Genomic DNA, 20,827 nt, shown 5'->3' on the forward strand with positions numbered 1-20,827 from the left:
AATGGGGTCCCTACGTAGACTATAATGCATGTCAATGGGGGGGTCCTTGAAATTAAACTGGTCGAGAATCACTTCCAGAGCCATAAAAAAATCTTCTCTTATGGGGGTCCCTGGCATGTATTTTCAAATGGGGGTCCGTGGGTTAATTAGTGTCAATTTGGGGGTCCTTGACATGAAAAAGTTTGGGAACCACTGTTATAGGCATGAATAGCGTCTAAATGAAGCTTTTATTCTGTCCTACAGGCGAGAAGATCTTTGACATCGACAGTGGCCGCAACGCCCCGCTGCACGCCCCTCCGTCTGAGCATTACACCATCATCTTTAACACCTTCGTCATGATGCAGCTCTTCAACGAGATTAACGCCCGCAAGATCCACGGCGAGAGGAACGTCTTTGACGGAATCTTCAGGAATCCCATCTTCTGCACCATCGTAATTGGCACCTTCGCCATCCAGGTATAAGGAGATAAAAACATTCAAAAAAAATTATCCTCACTTTTCTGTCCTCACATTTTTGAGGGGCGCCAGCCCCTCCTATATACAGGTTTAATGTTTGTTCTAAAAACGCCATTGACAATGAAGGGAAAATGTATGTCATATTCTCCCTCATTACGTCATATTGTCTCTTTATTGTTAATGGCATTTAATGTTTGTGTTGGCACCGTTTGTTTTACATCACCTAATCAACATGAGACTTTAATATATTAGCCCCCCTCACTTCACACGGGTGTGATTTTTATATAAATGTCAGGATAGGCAGGAGATATAACCCAAGCGCAGAGCCACAAGCAGAGAAGTTCAATAATGGTATTTATTGGAGCAGTAAAGCTTACAAGCAAAAGTAGTATACTGCATAACAGCAAAAACTCAGGATGTCCAAAAGCTAAACAGTTCAAAAATACAATAACAAAAATAACAAGGTCCAAAAAGCAAACCTCTCAATGAGTCCAATGTAGCAAGGTCCAAAATGCAAAATGTTTCAGAGGAATGAAACACTGGAAACAAAAACCTCAGGAGCATCACAGGGAACACAAAGGATGTACTGGCAATGTTTGTGTGGAATGAGTCCAGTCTTATGGGGAGCAGGATGATTGGAGAAGTGTCCTCAGGTGTGAAAGGGGCATGGCACTGTGGGGATAATGAGGGAGTGTGAGCAGGTGTGTGGCAAGGCCTGAGAGTTGGAATGTAATGTGGGAGTGGTTGACATGGAGACATGAGATGATGCAGGATGATAAGAGCGCCCCTCACTTCACACGGGTGTGATTTTTTTATTTTTATTATACAATAACACTCTGCATTCATGCCTCGTAACGTATATATAGTGGCAGTGAATCTGCAATGAATTTGGCAGCTACAGTGGGTGGCCCTATAGCCCCTCCTATGCCCGCAGCTTTCCGGGTTTGTGTGAACACAAACATTGGCTTGTGATTGGCTGATCACCCCATAGCGATGATTTGATTGGCTGAGCAAAATACATAATTTGAAAGATAAAAGTGAGGGCCGAAAAGTGAAGACGCCAAAAGTGATTGTCCGGAGTGACTTTTGTGATGGTTTAATTGGCAGAGCATGGAATGTGATGATTTGATTGGCAGAGCACGGAGTGTGATGATTTGATTGGCATAGCACGCAATGTGATGATTGGATTGGCAGAGCACGGAATGTGATGTATGATGATGTATGGTGATAAGAGCACCCTGATTTTTTTCCCTGTGGTTATGAAGGTGTCTCGTGACCTTTTTGACACCTACATGTACATCAGTGGTTTCCAAATGTTTCCATACTTAGGATCACTGAGTAGCCATAGACTCTGGCTGTGCCCTCCAATGGCATTTGGAGTGGTGCAGTACTTAGTTCAGTCATTGGTCCGACAAACGTCAACCTACCTCCAGGCCTGGAATTTCATCCCATTTCAGCCACTTGGCCTTTAGTGTGGTCAACTATTTGAGGGCACAAAGGCTGAGTGCCAGGGCATGAAGGACATCAATTAAAACAATGATTTTAAGTGATAAAATAATTATTTTAGCTTAAAGGTTAAGGATGATTGAAAACATTTTTATTTCAAGGCGAACATTGGTTCAGAACAGTGCTTCTTAAATAAATAATTATAGCTTTAAATAACAAAATATAAGTAGCTACTGTTGTAAAATATTGTAAACATTATGAAAATCATAATGAAATGGCCTAGGACCCTAGTCACCCTAGGCTAATTCATATACATTTTATTTGGGGGTCCTTGAAATTGAAATGGCTGAGGATCACTGGGTTAAACTGTGAGTTAATTCACAGAAAATACAATGAGTTGAATTGAATGAGGGCTTGGTTTAGAAAAGCCTATATTTTGTGCTAAAGATAAGTCAAGTGCAGCTTCAGACTTTTTTTTTGTTCTTACATGGAGGTGTGTGTGTTATGTGTTTAATTATATCCATCTCATTTTTCTGTCGCTATCCATATGCAAAGTACATTTATGTTTGTTTTGGTGGGCTAGATAGATCTCTCCTCCTCCTTTTATGGACAGCCATGCTGTTTCGCGTTAGACAAAAATAAATCAGCTGGACCATGTCCGACCAACGTTAATGCATGTGACGTAGGACCGCCACATGGTCACGAGGAGGCGTGCGTCATGACGACCAGCGGGGTAGTTATTAAGGCAAAGTAACGCAAAATAATCAAACCACTTGGCAAATGGCAACACAACTACAATACACAAATATATCTCTGGTGTTCATGTGCGGGAACATTGGTTACCGTAATGACTGGAAAATTGCGCAGAGGAAAAACGGTTAAATGAACTGCTGTGGGTGCCGGTCGGGGCACGGCCATGGCCGCTGTGGCCGCCGTGAAATTCCTGCCCTGCCTACCTCAAACCCTAACCTAACCATAACCGCAAGCACGGGAGCAGCGCATGTCCAACATGCGAGATGCATGTCGGACTAATGCTCCGTCGGAATTACGCACGGTCCACATAGGAGGGGCTAGCGAAAATAGCCCATCTACCACGTCACAATGTGTCCGACACGCTGTGAGCTTTGTAGTTTGCCTATTTCAGATATTGTTTGAAAATGTTTGAAGATTGGGTCAACCATAATGAATTAAATTTCCATTGAAATGTAATTATATACTATGTGCATCACCGATCTAGATTGTGTGCATTATCACTGTTCAATCTGACGTCATTTTGCTTTGCTTATAGATTGTGATCGTGCAGTTTGGAGGGAAGCCGTTCAGTTGTCAACCCCTGGACCTAGAGAAATGGATGTGGTGCGTGTTCCTCGGTTTGGGAGAACTAGTCTGGGGACAGGTAATGCATCTGTTAACTGTATCCACTGGGAACTGAATTATATCGTACCATTTATATTATATTTAATATAAATTATTATTATTATTATTATATTATATTACCAAAAGCTTCACTTTTCTGTTGTGCAAAAGTTAACAAAAAAGCAGGTTCATTTTGCTGGCATAAACATTCTCGGATCAAGAACAATAGTGTGTTGCTTATAGCAACCACACTAATTTAATATTTAAGGTTTTATTTTTATTTTTAAACTTTAGTTACAGAGGGCACTTGTATCAAGGCATGTTTGTCTTATTAGCCAGGGATCCTTTTAACTTTGACTTCGAACTCCCCCCCCCCCTTTGTTTTTAAGATTTTCAAAACATTTCACTGCACTGTGGATCGTCTTTTTCTTTGGAATAGCAGTGTATGCAATATGGTTAAAATTGTTTAAACTGTTCCTCGTTTTTAATGGGAACCTCCTGGAACCCTCTCAATTGGGTTCCCCAGGTCCCAATTTGAGAGCCACTGGTTCCATCTAAAAATAATAATAATAATAATAATCTACTGTACCCCATGAAAGTCTCTGGACCTTATTGCCTTGTTTTGAAACGACGACCCACAATTTCCCCTCCAACGGGAACAGGTGATAACATCCATACCCAATAGCAAGCTGCGCTTCCTGCGGAAGGCGGGCCAGCTGAGCCAGAAGGACGAGCTGCCCGAAGACGACATGAACGAGGACCAGGAGGAGATTGACCACGCAGAGAGGGAGCTGAGGAGAGGACAGATCCTCTGGTTCAGAGGACTCAACCGCATACAGACTCAGGTGAGGGACTAGCTGTCACTGCATGGGACGGACCAAAGGGTTTCACTTGCACCTATTCCACTTCGGAGTGTTCACTTTCTAATCACCGTAAGGCAGTGGTGGACAATTTTGAGGTATTTGTACTTTCCAATTTCCAATTACGTTTACTTCTACTCCACTACATCTTAGAGCCAACATTTGTACTTTTGCTCCACTACAATTATTTGAAAACTTTAGTTACTGGTTGCTTTGGAGATTTTCATTTTGATTAGAAAACATGCATTAACCACTTCAACCCTATACAATGCGTCGCAACCATAGAGTATAAAGAAGGATTGAGACTGAACCTCCCCCCAAACACAATAGGCCTATGTATATTTTGATGCTAATACATTTGTACTGTTTGAAATACATTGTGGTATTGATACTTTTACCCAAGTAAGAAATGTGAACACTTCTTCCACCACTGTATAGTGTATACATGTACATTGAATTATATCTGCAACTTCCTGTTCTGTTTTATTTATGTATTTTTAGTATTTACGCTATTTAGTTTTCCCCCCTTCCTCTTAGCTGTTGTTTGTTATTTTATGTCTTCTTCAAATGCATGGTCACCTGTTTATGCTTGGGACAATCACAGCTCTGCAGGAGTGAACATGGTCGAGGTCAAACCGTCAGAAGGTTTGTCTGTCTGTTGCGCTCAGTAAAGCTTGAGTTATACTTAGTTGCGCTTCAGAAATAGCTGAACTACAATCTTGTGTTCGGTTTTTGCCGCCAGCGCACACCTATTGTAAGTGTGTGTATATATATAACTTTAGGGCTAAAGTTGTCTTAAAGATGGAGTGCCGTGATTGTTTTCCACCCTAAAACATGATCATCAGGTTTTATTGTTATAAGGTGGTATAATTTTTTCAAAAAAGTGTACAGTATTTGTCAAAATGTTGCTTTTATGTGGGCATGCCCACCAGTTCATTAAGTATGCCTGGTTTGCCTGGTGGGTGGTGATGGCTGGTGATCCACCTGAACTGAAGACGCACCCACAGCTGTAGTTGTATGATAAAGGGGGAGGGGTTAGGGGAGGGGCTGATAGTGAGATGTCACTATATTACTGTTTATTTCATTGGCCCGTTTGACTGTCAAGGGTTCAGCCTCCAGGAAGAAACCCTAAATGCAAAGTTAATACACCATTGCACATAAAGACGACTCCAGGGTGTCTAATTAAATACTGTCACCTCATAGGCACATGAAAAACTGGAAAAATACAAAAATTGTGGCACTCCATCTTTAACTCAAGGTGACCAACAATTCAGGTATATGAAGACCTCTTGCACCGTTGGAGTGATGGAAACACCAAGGTGTGTCTCTAGAACATCTATTACAACTATATGGTGTGTCATAGGTGCATATACTGTAGATATCAGTGTGGCATACGTGTGCTGCATATGCACGTACTGTATATGCCAGCGCTTCCCAATATTAAAACTGAGTGTGTACCGTACTGTCCTTATCTCTCCCGACCATAATCACTGTGATATTTCATATAGTATACCAGGGTTTTTTCTCCTTCCCAAACGATTTCATGTCACCAATGATGGTCTTGGGGGTGCAGCTATCCTATACAACAACACTGTACTAAACTTTCTTCCTGGAAATAAAAACGTCTGGGTTTCCGAGGCTACTGTACTACAGACCAGCACCATACAGAAGCAGCCGGATAAATTGCACAGCACGGAGCATAGACCAGCGGGCAGGTTTGAGTTGCTGGGGAGGATGAGGAGGAAAATCCACGCGGGACAGCAGTGGGTGTTCATTCTGGTTTATGTATTTTATACTATGGGTGCGTTCGGAAATGCGCACCGGGAATGTGGTCAGTTTGTTGAGTGTGGTGGGCGGTGACGTCACAGAGTGCGTTCAGTGTGCCTTATTTATGAACGACCACAGCTGTGACGCATTCACGCGAATCACACCGGACAACCCCAGCTTCAGGGTAGGGTCGCTCAGTGCGAGCACTCGGCACACCCGGTGCGCAGCGCACTGGATTTTCGAACGACAACGCACCGAGTGCACTGAATAAACGAACGACAAGAGAGCACACCAGTGCGTTCATGGCGCATTTCCGAACACACCCTATATCTCTATATGGTATGAACCCTGGTTTTCCATTGGTGAGTGAGTTTATTGGAAAATATCTAAACGGCTGCCTCTGTATATAAAATAATGCTTTTCTTTGTTGACAATCAGTTAATAATTCACTTTTCGATGTACTGTACTTTAAGTCTAGTTAAGTAAAATTTCACCATTCACCACCGTTGAGGGGAAAACTGCACCCTTGTCCTTTGGCTGCCTATCCCTCCCACCCCTCACACTGTGTTCCAAATGCATACTGTATACACACATTCCCTGTATTTTCTTTTATTTTGAGCGCGCCTCTCACCATCCGATACCATCCAGCCAGTCTGCCATTGAGTCTCTTCTCTCTCTCTCTCTCTCTCTCTCTCTCTCTCTGTCTCTCTCTCTCTCTCTCTCACACGCTCTGAGAATCCATTGTGTTCTTGTTGTTCTGTCCACCTCTCTCTCTCTCTCTCTCTCTCTCTCTCTCTCCTCCTCCTCCCCGCAGATCGAGGTGGTCAACACCTTCAAGAGCGGCACCTCATTTCAGGGGGCGCCCCCGGGGGCTCTGAGACGCCAGTCGTCCACCACAAGCCAGAACCAGGATGTAACCAATGTTTCTAGTCCTAGTCACCTGTCGTTGTCCAATGCCCTTTCCTCTCCTACCAGCACTACTGCTGCTAGCGCTCCTACTCCCACTACTGGCCGTGAGTCAGAACTCTGTCCTCTGTCCGTCTCGCTTTGTCTGCCATCTTGATCCTTCAGGGATGCCAATCTCAGCTGCAGTGTTGATTTTTCTTTTAGTCGTAGTCTTTTTAATACATTTTTTGTTTTTGTTTTAATTCATATTTTATAGCCACCCGGAATGCTCTAGTGTTAGTCTATTTTCTTAATAAACTAAATGTCATGCGATTTTAGTCGACTAAATGCAAAAATGCTCTTACTGAAAATGAACCTTTCAGAAAAGGAACAAACAAAAGTGAACCAACTTTAATAGGGGAACAGCAACGTTTCGGCCTATGCGGCCTTCACCCGGCTATCTTTATGAACACAAATGAGAAAGCATAGGCTTACCATTAGGTTAGACAGCCTACAAAAAGGATTATTTCTCATTTGTGTTCATAAAGATAGCCTGAAGAAGGCCGCATAGGCCGAAACGTTGCTGTGTGACGGTGTTTGTTCCTTTTTCATTGTCGGGCACCGTACCCTCTCCTACGCACCTGTCGCCTGTAGGTGTGCAAAAGCTTTGCTTTTTATTGAAAATTAACTAACATTCAGTAGGTTTTCTGTGGTCTGTTTTATGGCTCAAACACATGCTCTGATTTTCCTGTGGATTGTGATCCAAAAATTCCATTTATGACAATGGGATTTGCCAGCAGATGTCACTGTTGAGGTCTGTTTGCCCGTTTTCATTGCAGCTCAAAAGGCTTCAGAAGACACAGAGAAAACACAAGACCACAGAAAATCCACTGAATGTTCAAAGCTCAGGTTATGTGGGTGTAATTGAGGTCATAAAACCTAATCGAAAACATTAAAATAAATGAAAATTAATGTCATGAAACATAGCTTTAATAGAGCATTAGATAGACATACAGACAGACAGACATGTAATGATCCTTGTGTTGGAACCAGTGTTGTTTTTGGCGGCAAATTTAGATTTTAGTTGTAGTCATTATCTCTTGAATAGTTTTAATTTAGTTTTAGTCACATTTTAGTCACCCCGAATGTTTTGCTGTTAGTCTAGTTTTAGTCGACTAAATGTCATAAGATTTTAGTGGACTAAATCTACAGTAGATATAGTTCACTAAAATGTATCTTGGCGGGCCTTGGGATCTGGATCTGGATCTCTTGTCCACTAGTCCCTTCCTAACATTTTAGTCTAGTTTTTATTTGTTGACGAAATTGTTAATATATTTAGTCTTAGTTATAGTCATCATAGCTTAGTTTTCATTTAGTTTCCATTTAGTTTTCGTCAGTGAAAAACGGTAGTCGACAAACATTTTTCGTCTTAGTTTTAGTCGACGAAAACAACACTGGTTGGAACAAAACACTGATGCGTTCAAGCAAGCATTCATGTTCATGTGTTTGTATGGTTGCCTTGTCCTACAAATTCACATTTCAAACGAGCATGCACGTCGCGCGCGCACACGCACACACACACACACACACACACACACACACACACACACACACACACACACACACACACACACACACACACAATGTAGAGCAGGTGCACTTCCTCTGAATACCTCCTTGGGGGTTGGTATAAAAAAGGGAATTGAGGTGGAAATAGCACTCCAAAAGATAAAAATGCAGGCTTTTTGTTTTGTTTTGGAGTGCTGCCATTTCCAGCTTTCGTGTGTGTGTGTGTGTGTGTGTGTGTGTGTGTGTGTGTGTGTGTGTGTGTGTGTGTGTGTGCGTGCGTGTGTGCGTGTGCATTTTTGATGTATAGTTTACTATGTGTGAAATATCTGTCATGTCTTTACATTGATTTTCATATCGAATCGCCTTGCTAACATCCGGTATATGAATGCCCCTTTTAAGGCCTTTTTATTGTGCACACCAGTGGTTCTTGAACCTTTTCATTTCGAGGGCCATCATAATTCAGAGATGTATGTATAAATGTATACACACTCAGAATTACAGATCTGACTGTAAGGGTCCATTTAGAACCGCTTTGAGGAACCACGAGGGTCACTGGAACTACTGGTGTATACACTGTGCTCTGTAATATATTAGGTAGAGGGTTAACTACTGGTGTATATACTGTGCTCTGTAATATATTAGGTAGAGGGTTAACTACTGGTGTACACACTGTGCTCTGTAATATATTAGGTAGAGGGTTAACTACTGGTGTACACACTGTGCTCTGTAATATATTAGGTAGAGGGTTAACTACTGGTGTACACACTGTGCTCTGTAATATATTAGGTAGAGGGTTAACTACTGGTGTATACACTGTGCTCTGTAATATATTAGGTAGAGGGTTGGCATTTCTGAAGGTTCTTTCTTTCTTGCTTTCTGCGTTTTTTGTTACCTTGCTTTCTCTCCTTCTCATTCTTCTTCTTCTTGCTGTCTGTTTTGCCGTCCATGCTGTATATTTCAAATTCATCTTGAGAAGTCATCCCACCCCGGGGTGTGTACTGTCCTTCTCATCGCTGGCTGTGTGTTTGTTTCCTCAGAGTGCTAGGAGCGCGGGACTAAGGGTGATTCCCACGGCGTGACATTTCAGGTTGTGAGTTTGTCTGCCTCTCCTCACCCACCTCCTCCCACCCACCCCATCCCATCCCATCGTCTACCGAAGCCCTCCTCCTTCATTTTTGTGTCTTGACGTGAGAAGTGATTGTGAACTAATTCTGAGCCAACTCACCAAAGGACTGGGTTAAACATTCAAGTATAAGCCACAATGTTCTTTTGTTGTGTGTTAGTCTGGCAATGATGGGTGGAATCTTATTCAAATCAAACAGATTTTCGGTGGGTTGCTGTGGCAACTAGATGCACTGACACACACAGCGCCAGTGTAAAAGGAAAAGCCATATAGTGTAGTAGTATTCTGAGCTTTTATTATTCTATATATACAGTATTATACCGTTTTTTTCCCCTGCTGGGAGATCCGACATCAAAAGCGAGTTGCTGAGCAATGTGTCATATACTGTATCTTTCTGCTTTCACACCAAAGCATCTGCACCCACTGGGGGCCATTTAAAAACACTGGTTCACGGTTTAGCGGTTTAGCCTGTGACCCAAAAAATAAATGTGATGTCTCCTCGGGACGCAGACTATTGGAAATAGACCATCTATACACTACATCCTCAAAAGACGTCGCTTGTGAGATTGTAGCTCAGCTATTTTCACGTCTTCATTACTTCTTGTTTTCTAATTTATGTCCTTTCAATTAGTAACACCAGCGCCCAGGACGACGTTTTATCCAAAAAACGAAGATTATTGATATGAAAACCGATCGCATCGCTCTACAGCCTGGAAGCGCCTGCTGCGCAACATTCGATGTTGCGTAACAGTGGGACGTCATCGAAAATGTTCCCCCCCTGTTTAGCCGACGAGAACGAAAATATTAAAACGTTAATAACTCGCAATCTAAATCATCCAGTCCAATTCTAAGAAAAGATCATGTCTTAGAAGGCCCCCCTGCGGTCCAGTCGCTACTCGTGTTAGATTTAACACTGTATTGTATGAGTAAGTAGTAGGGCATTCGTTTACAAAACATAAAAACCGACTGACTGACTGACTGACAGAGAGGAGGAGGTGGTAGAAAGGAGGTATTAAAGACAAGTGCACAGCAAAGTCTTTCGTGTTGACTGACCCATTTTCAGAGTTACAGTCGTACTGCGTAACTTCTTCCGGTTGATTTAAAATTTATATAAATTCTTTAGGACATGCCAGCTGACATGACAACTTTCATTTTCCAGGGTTTATCTTCAGTATAGACCAGGCAGGTGGCAACATCCGTTCTGGATATGAAGCCAACAAGGAAATCATTAAAACGCTGCAGTTCACCCAGAAGGTGTCACTGATTCCCCTTGAATTCATTACCGTATAGTAAACATAGTTATAAATACTTCATGTTTTCGGGCGCTAGTTTAAAGTCTTCTCTCAATTATGTGTTTTGTAAATTATGGTCGCATTAAAAAGTATAAAGTAGGTAGGGTATGCTTCTAGGGCTTCTACTGCCCTTCCAGCGAATGCCATTCGTTCCAATGGCATTCGTTTTCCAGTTGCATCAACAATCTTTTCAATTCTGTCCTCCATATCAGAGATAGTGTAATTGGGAAAGCATATTACTTTAGCCTTTCTCTTTTTGTTGCTTTTAACATATTTTACAGCCTGATCGCCGACAATTAGACATTCAATCATTTGCTCTCCATTAGCTACCCTGCTCGGAGTGGCGTTAACACGGTTATCTGATGGGCCACTAGACTCGGCAGCATTCAGCAATGGGTTAAATCTATTAGTTAACCGCAAATTCTCCCTTTGGGGAGGTGTGAATTTAGATTTGCCTTTCACACATTTTACTCCCAAATTCACTCTTAAGAGGTGTAATTCCGTTTCCAGCAAAGCAATCTTTTGAAGCAGCTTCTGAAAGTCCTCTGAGGTGATAGTTGGGGGCATGGCTGGCTATTTGCCAAGTATCCAGAGCTAGTTAGCTATATAGCTAGCTATGTGCCACGTACCCAGTCACAGAAGGTAGCCTACAAAAAAAGGGTATTTTGAAGTAGGCAAAAACTTCTATCTAAAGAACAAAAACAGTCCCATCGGTTTACAAGTATCTAGGATCCACTTGTAGAGATAAAAAAATAAAAATAAAGCAAGGATATCAGTTGAGGAATGCAAGCATAGGCGAGCGCGGCGAAGCGAAGCGTCCTCACTGTACGAGGAGCAGGAAGCAGAATGGCCTATGGCCTGTATTCTATCCTTGTTTGGCCTAGCAACGAACTAACCAATCGTAGAGTATTCGTACCTCCAGTCAATGGGTACATCCAGACATAAGCGAGAATAAATCAATCAATCAATCAATCAATCAACCAACCTATATTTATATAGCACATTTACACAACCAAAATTGACCAAAGTGCTTCACAGTAGACAAAGTATAAAAACAAAGTATAAGAACATATAAGCACATGATAAAATAATTACATCAAGAAAGTACTAGAATAACAGAAGAATACATAACCATTATAATCAAAAAACAAATGCGTATATCTATCTAGATCAGGCAACATTAAAGAAAAGAGAGAAAAGGTGGGTTTTGAGAAGGGACTTAAACATCTCTATGGATTGGGCAGCTCTAAAGTTATTCCATAACTCTGGGGCCGCAACTGCAAAAGCACGGTCACCTCTTGTTTTCCGGGTTAGGTCTGTTGGCGTTGTCAGTAGTGACTGGTCAGCAGAGCTCTAGAACGCCGACCGAGCGTCAATTCCATCCACCAGCGGTTTATAAACCAGGAGGAGACGCCTGGACTATATAGGCTCTTTCCAACGGATTCGTCCGTTTCGTATATTAAATATACGAAATCAACCGTTATCAGGACGTTGAAATGTGGCTAATATGGCCATACTGGCATACTAGACATTGTAGCTGTATTCCCCCGGACTGCACCATGCTGCTGAACGTGTCATTTCCAACTCTATTGTCGGGGCATGGAAACTAGGTGCTACTAATATTTACTATTCTCTGCCTATCTGCTGAGTTGGGTCTGGTGGCCTTCGCAACGCTCGGCACGGCGACTCGCTCGGCACGGCGCCTCGCTCAGCGGTGCCTCACGTGGCTCAAGGCCACCAGACACGGCACGCCTCCGTCATTGACACAAAAAGCAAACACTTAATTTCACATCTAAAACGGCTGTGTTAACAATAGTCTGAAGTTTCCATGGAGGTGAGTGTGTGTCACCAGTCACCACTTCTCGTATATATTGTTTCACATTACAATAATGTTATTATAAAGCGGTAAAACAAATACACAAGGTTGCAGTTTCTGTGGCCTTCGGCAGGTGTAGCCTACTCAAATTTAAAATCCTGTCTGTGTTTCATGAATGGCACAGCCATAATACTCAAGTCTTGTTACACACAGTGCACTTGAAATCAAGTTTGGAACTGAAAACGGCAAGGTAACTGTAATCATATAATCTTTTAAAACTGCAACATTTTGTCACCAAATTATAGTTTCAGCCTTAAATAGTTGAGGAGACCACGTACATGTAAACTGTATATTACTTACTTACCAAAGTTTAAAACAGAAGTCATCCAGTTCTGCATGCGGATACGATACAGCCGATTTACCAACATGTCATGTCCAGTAACTAGTCTGCAGACTTTGATCTAATAATGAATCTGTGATGTTTTGTCATTAAAAGGTCAAATAGTTTATTGGGGGCATATACTTGAGTGTTTACTTAGATGTGCATGGAGTTGAGAACTTGCTTTGGTCAGACCAGACAATGATATTATTACTATTATGAATCCCCCTCCCTGTCTGTTTATTCATTTAAGCAGTCGTGTGTCCCTTCCATCCCTCTCTACCACACCGTCCCGTTGTCTTGTTGCATGATTGAATTCCTGTTTAATGTCCCTGTGCTCGCTGTGTTTCATTGTGTGAGCCTGTGGTTTGGTTTCTGCCATAATATAGTCTTTGATGTGCTGTTTTGCTGTGACTTCTACACACCATGACTGTTCAAGCCCGCATCATCCCAGACTTGTTGTTCTGTTGACTTGTGGACCATATGTGCTTTGCCCACCTTGTGTGTGCTCTCTCTCTCCATCTCTCTCTCTCTCTCTCTCTGTATGTGTATGTACGATTGTACGTACCGTATCCCCATTCAAACCGTGTGGATATTGTACCCACTGCAGTTTTTAAGCTGTCCGATTGGATGGGTCAAATCTAACTTCCTTTCCTTTTTACTGACCTTGTCCACCAGACCTCTTCAGACATGCATGTGTTATTTATTCCCCCCGTTTTTATTTTTCTGTGACTGTTTCTGTTTATTAACGTGAGCTTGTTTCTAGGTATACCGCAACATTGGACTTTAAAGCGTATACTTATACAACGAGCATTTTGTGATTGCTTTCTTTTATCTTCAGTCTTGCTGTGTTTTTATATATATTTATATATATATTTTAGACCCCACGGTCTTTCTCAGTGCACGCCGCCGTGAGTTGTGAACTGTTGTAGATTGTCTTGTGAAAGCAGAACACAGACTGCGGTGGTCTTCTCTCCTGCTGCTCCTCCCCCCCTCCCCTCCCCTTTATCTATCTCTTCAAGTGAGAGGTCTAGTCTCTCCTCTCTCTCTCTCTCTCTCTCTCTCTCTCTCTCTCTCTCTCTCTCTTTCAATTCAATTCAATTCAATTTCAATTCAATTCAAAGGAGCTTTATTGGCACGAGAATACATTTGCATTGCCAAAGCAAAAGTGGAACAAAACAATCAAGATAAAACAATACAATAAACATGTAAACAGAGATTTGTTACATTAACACTTTGAGTAATACTATCTTGTGAAACTATAAAAAAGATTGTGCATTTTCTGTCAGAGATAGTTATACATCCATATAGGAGACGATGCTATATACAGTATACTTTTGAAAGTTGACAACATTATTTCAATGTTTTAAACATGTTATAAACATTTGGTGATTTTCAAACTCTCCTTGGGTTTGAAAATCACGCCCTCTGAACTGTACTCTGTGGGAAGTCTTGGTACAGTGGACAGTATCTCTCTCTCTCTCTCTCTCTCGGGCTCCCTCCAGCCCGTCCAAATAAAACCGACCCTCATTTTACGATTCTCACACGACTCCCTTCTCTCGTCCTCCTCCATGTCCCATCTGTATACACAGATCCGTGTCGTGAACGCGTTCCGCAGCTCCCTCTACGAAGGACTGGATAAGCCCGACTCCAGACCGTCCATCCACAACTTCATGTCGCACCCCGAGTTTAGGATAGAGCAACAAGACTCCTCCACGACGCCCCACGTCCCCCTCATCGACGACGACGACACCGCGGATGACGAGGAGACGCGGCGGCGGAACAGGAGTGCGAAGCACGGCGGCAGCCAGCCCACGTCGCCCAACAAGAACAACAACGCCATCGACAGCGGCATCAACCTGACCATCGACACCAGTAAATCGGCATCCTCCTCCCTCTGCGCCAGCCCCCTGCACAGCCTGGAGACCAGTCTCTAACACTCCAGCCTGTATCCACCCCCCCCCCCCCCCCCCCCCGGGCCCTCACCTCATCCGCTGGCAACTCGGGGCAACTTCCTATACCACGTCCCTTATCTTATGTGCCCCAAAACATCTGCGTATACAGATATCCCGTTCCCTCTTATAGCATAGCATCCACCTCCCCTGAGCGCCCCGGAGCTGCGGCTATACTCTGGATGGGGGAAACTCCATAGTCAAATTACTACAAACAATCAATTTAAAAGCTCAACAAAAACCCACATGACCAACTTGTGGTTGTGGTTGTGCGAGTGCATGCGCGCCTGTGTGTGTGTGTGTGTGTGTGTGTGTGTGTGTGTGTGTGTGTGTGTGTGTGTGTGTGTGAGAGAGAGAGTGTGTGCGTGTGCGCGTGCGTATGGGGGTGTGTGTGTGTACTGTATGTGTGGCGCACGTATGCACGTGCCACTGACTGCTGTTTCTGAACTGTGTCAATAGTGGCAGGAGAGCGAGGAATTCAAGGAATTTGCAGAGGAGAAGAAAAGGAAAAAACAAACAAATAAAACCGACTTTGATCTCCTGTCTACGCTCTTTCCTCAACAATAACAATGACTATATTGATAATAGCTTAAATTAAATTGAAGAAAAAAAACATTGTTATTATTATGATTATTATTACTATTATTATTATTATTATTATTATTATTACCATTATTATTATTGCTCCTGCATGAATGTACATTACCCATTTTTATTTTTTTTCCTTTTTTTTAAGGGTTTTAATTTTATTGGAGTTATTTTCTTCTTTGTTTTTTTATGGGCTATAGGATGCAAGGCGGACTGCTGTTTTTTAAGGTGGCTTCTCAGCCTTGCGAGTTCCCTCTGTGTGGCATGTACATGTACCCAAAATGTAAAGATTTAATTCATCCATAAAAAGGAAATATGTATAGAGGTTGTAGGACTCAACTTGCACAGTAGTTTTGCACCTGTTGGAAAAAGAGGAACCTATAATAATGGTGATGGATGATAGCATTTATGGAATATATATTCTATAAATACGAATATAAATATATATATATATATAGAGAGAGAGTTTATCTTTGTTTGTCGGCATGTTGCCTTGTTCCTGCTTCAATGGCTCTAAATACTTTAACTTATTTATGTCCTAAAGAGAATGTAATTTGTTTACAACCCATAGTAGAGTTTATACTTCCTGGTTTGTAGAAAGGGGGTGGAGAAGCTCACAGCTCATATATATATATATACTTGGACCAGAGCTCTGTTTGTGTTTTATTACTGAAAAAACCCTTTGTGCTGGAACTTGCCTGCTATCTTGTCAAATACTGTAGATATTTTTAGAGGATTAACAAACTAAAACAAAAACCAAAATGTAATGGGATACAGTACCTAGTAAATGTGGCATCTTAGTATTATTCTACGCGATTGTTGGGATCAAGTCTGAGTAGCTTCCCTTTGTTCTGTCTTTATTTTTTTCCAAGTGGAAGTCTTCTTAACGAGACAGAGGGGGGTGATTTTGTTCTGTAAGTTGTGTTTTTTTATTCTGTGCCATGGCTCTGGCCCAGGGTTAGGGCCTGAGTCCAAGGCTGATATCAGGGCCTCTGTGGTGAACTGTCATCTAGATAATTCTGCTCATTTAAAGGACTTTGGGTGTTTTAAGTTATGCGTGACCTGCATCAAGGGTTGCAATCGAGTCACTTTTAGAAATTTGCAAACTAAGTTGTATTTGGCTTTATACCTGTATGAAAATCAAACACTTGTGTTGAGATTTTGTGCTATATTGTGTTGATAAATCTTTATTTTTTGGGGGGTTTACTATCATTATTTGTTTTCCAAAAGAGAGAAACACGCAGCCCCAAAACGCTGGTGGCATTTTCAACATCAAAAATGAAGGAGAAAAAAAAGAGGAAAAAATACCACAACCGAAATGGAATGTTGCTTTGACTCTTTTTCTATATATAAAACAAAAGATTTATCCTTTTTCTGCATCTGGTTATGAATGAAAACTCTGTGGTGTATATCTAGATGTGCTTTTGTGTGTTTTAACCAAGCTTGTCTTCCTGCTGTCACAGAATATACAGTACTAGCATCTCAACTGTACTCACTAGTTGTAAAGTATTTATTGTGCTTTGACCAACCAGTTGTTACCCGAGAGAGAGAGAAGGCACACTTACCCAATTGACTGCACCCAGAAGGACATGGCCCCCTCACTTGCCAGAATGTGAACCCAGGCATGTTGAGTACACCAACGTTTTATTGTTGAATATGGGTCCCCAGCACGTAGAAAGTAACTGCCAGATGCTAATTTGCATATGTTGAGCAATTTTCATAATTGGCATAATATGTGACCATTCCATTAACAACCTATAAGGAAAACATTTCATCATGCTTTAAGTAGCGCATGTGACGTGTCAAACTAGGGGTTTTTCATGGGCTTCCTTGGGCTAAAAACGGCCATGGCTATGGCCGTTTTTAGCCCAATGGGTGTTTATTTTTTTTTACAAAACTTGGAAAGGATTCAGCATCATTAAAACCCCCTAGTTTGACACGTCACATGCTACATAAAGCATGATGAAATGTTTGCCTTTTCTGTTGGTTGTTAATGGTATGGTCACAAAATTGTGAAATTGTGACATAATGCAAGTTAGCATCCGGCAGTTTCTAAATGCTGGGGACCCATACTCAACATCTCAACATAAAACCTTGTTGTAGCCTACTCGGCATGTCCGGGTTTACAAATGGGGCTCTATGGGCTGGCAAGTGGACTATAACTAAACTAACCCATGTGTACTCGTCGTTATTTCTCTAACTAATTGGAGTCATTGCCAAGCATGACGTTAATAGGCTCATTATGCAACTTGACCCAATCACAGGTTTTTCTACTCTTAAAAATCATATACAATATATACAATCACATATCCGAGCAGTTCTATTCTTTTCTTTTTTTTTTCTTTCTGTGTTGCTTGATTTATACTTTGTTGCATGCTGGTGTCCCGTTCTGAAAACAGCAGATTTACAAGCTCTTAGGTCGGCTATTTTCAGCACTCTGCGCCGACGCGCAACTACGTTTAATTCAGGCTTATAGGCTTAGTTTATGCTCTGTCGTATGCGACGGTGTCGCGCGCCAAAAAATAGCTTGATCTACAAGCTCGTAGGTCGCCTATTTTTGGTGCTTATATAAACGCTGCCGTACGGCAAATTATGAACGGGGCTTCATGTCCTCCTCCTGTGTCGTTTTCCCAGTCGATCTGTCCATCTGCAGAAAGGGTGCACAAGCTTTCCGTGTCAGCCTCAGGCCTGTTGAAAAAGCAGCATGGACTATCTTTAGTTTGGAGTTGAAATGTGATTCTGACGTTCTGCTTAGGAGCTGTTAATATTTTTTATTTTGGGTTTTTTTCTGAAAGAAGTTTTTTTACATTCTTTTTTCTTTCCTCTGTAAAAAAAAAAACAAATAAACAAAAACTAAAAACTAAACAAACCAAAAAAATAAAATAAAAATAATAATAAAAAATAAAAACATTTTCAAGAAAAGACTTTCAGCCGACATTCTCAAAACCATTTTTACATTCAGGAGGACTTTCAGCTTTAAGAGGACACGCAGAGATACCAAGTTTAAAGTATTCTTTGTAAATAGAGCAACAAGTCCATTGAGGAACGTCCTCCGCGTGCTGGACTGGTGTGAACACAGGAACTCTTCTTGACTACATGTACCATCATGCACCACAGGTCATACTGCCGATGCAGCTGATTGGTTGTAAGGTAACCAATCACAGCTCCTGTCAGACACACAGAACAATAATATAACAAATAATTACATTGGTGGTGATGTTGATGATGATGATGATGATGATGATGATGATGATAGTTACAATGATGATGATGAAGTTGATGATGAAGATATTGGTAATGATGACGATAATGATATCAGTGGTACTTGCAATATACTCTCACCTGCCTCGATGTACTGTATTTAGCAGCATGCCAGTTTGTGGAACAAAGAAAACGAGAAATGCCAACAGATATCTCTCTTGGCATTCTTAACCATTTATGGGTAAGTGATTAAGTGTTCATTCATCTTGTTTTTATGATATATTTTTTATCTATACAATAATTGTAAATAAAGGAACTCAATGTCTTTTGTTCATTTAATACTATGCAAAACGTCATGCTTTTTCTGATTGTTATACTCACCCTTATCCTAGAGTGTGTTTCCGGAATGTTTGTGTCTCAAAAAGTCAATAAAACAATGTGATGTAAATTATTTTCTAGCTTGAGGAAAAAGGTATGATGATTACGATGAAACTGAAGATGATGATGATGATAGATCTAATAGAAGAGTTGCGATATTAAGCCCATAGACTTCCTATAGTATGCCGTCCGAAACCATGAACTATAGTATGTCGTTTTTTCATGATTTTCATATTCTTTTCAAATCCTCCAAAATCACGAAAAACGACATGCTGTCCGAAACAAAAAATGAGAAATGTATAACTTTGGCATGCTACTAGTCCTACATACTTACACCTAGAAACCCCATTCAAACCTATTTAGGTTCATCTTACGGTGAACATGTTTGCCTGAAATGTTTCATAGTTTTAGAAATATAGTGCTTTCAAATTAAGAAATGTATAATTGCAGATAGTGGCACGTCAAAAAAGCACTTTCACCTAGAAACTCTTTTATTATTCAGCCTACTGTGGAGACACATGCTGGAATTTTTTACTTTGAAATGTTTTGTAGTTTCTGAGTTATTTAACTTAAACGCCCAATGCATTCTCTATGGCAATAGCACAACCTTTGGCATGCTACTAGTCCTATACTTAAACCTAGCAACCCCATTCTAGCCTACTTAGGTTAATCTTACAGGGGACATGTTTGCCTGAAAAGGAATCTTTGAAATGTGTCATAGTTTAAGAAATATAGTGCTTTCAGCCTTATTAGCCTATGTGGCGTAAACACTAAATGTGTACATTTGTAATCCACGTAACCCGAGAACCGTTCGCCCCACCGACTTTAAATTCGACACACACGTTCCACACACCCACAGGGAGTGCAGTGCCCGGTCTCGAGTCGGCCGCACCCACGGTTGTCCAGAACCGCCACAAAAGGTTTTTTTTATTTGGCGGCCATCTTGAAAAATGGCCGCCATTTTGGAATTTGCGTTGGCTCGGTTGAAAAAGTTAAAGAGGTGACCCAAAGGCATGTTCATGCCAAATTTCATGCTTGTATCCCCGAGTGAAAGATCGTTCCTATTATCTGCTGTACTACATAAAGCAAAGAAAGCAACAAAATACCCTAACACTGCACCCTATACTAAACCCCCTCCCCAATACTGACTAGCTGACTGGTAAACAAAAGAAAACGCTAACTGACTACTCTATTCTTATGCCTACCATCAAACAAAAGTAGGCCTACAGGTGAAGGTGCCTGCCTAACTAGCTAAGATGACAATGGTGAAATACTAATAGGGAAAATACTACCTGCTCGCTATTCACAGTTATATGAAAGCACTTAGGACTTTAAGTAATACTAACACTTATTGATAACCCTCTCTTAGGAGGTTTCTTACTCTTAATAGTATATAGATCTGTACAAGTTGAACACTCTTCCCTGCACGGAGGGCGCGCTGTCACTTCCCTACTCTAGAGACACAAATGACAGACTGACAGCGGCCCGGAACGCAGTCTTCAGTTGGACTTTATGCCATCAGGCGAGACAGGGTTGAGGCGCTGGTTGGACGCGCAGGATGGGAGTAGGTGGCCAAGGGTGGAGCGTAGGGAACGCTCCCCACCACTGGCTGCGCAGGACGGATCTGCAGAGACGACAAACAGGGCGCGCGCACAGACAAACAGACATAGTAGCAGACCCACGCCCCGACATCCGTAACAACATGCTGGAACTTTTTACTTTGAAATGTTGCCTGGATATCAATTAACCACTGTCTGTTT

General features: G+C 41.6%; 1 protein-coding gene across 1 annotated transcript in view; it reads left to right on the forward strand.

Annotated features, from left to right (window-relative positions):
* Positions 1-17,279, forward strand: part of atp2b2 (ATPase plasma membrane Ca2+ transporting 2) — a 145,493-nt gene extending 128,214 nt beyond the window's left edge. Inside the window, exons 19-23 of the mRNA XM_083771716.1 lie at positions 244-455; positions 3,190-3,297; positions 3,920-4,102; positions 6,699-6,797; positions 14,541-17,279. Of these exons, the coding sequence (XP_083627842.1) occupies positions 244-455; positions 3,190-3,297; positions 3,920-4,102; positions 6,699-6,797; positions 14,541-14,885 (947 nt within the window). The 3' untranslated portion in view covers positions 14,886-17,279. The remainder of the gene's footprint in view (positions 1-243; positions 456-3,189; positions 3,298-3,919; positions 4,103-6,698; positions 6,798-14,540) is intronic.
* Positions 17,280-20,827: the final 3,548 nt, after the last annotated feature.

This window comes from Protomyctophum parallelum (genome assembly GCF_964188405.1).
Source record: "Protomyctophum parallelum genome assembly, chromosome: 8".
Lineage (NCBI taxonomy): Eukaryota > Metazoa > Chordata > Actinopteri > Myctophiformes > Myctophidae > Protomyctophum > Protomyctophum parallelum.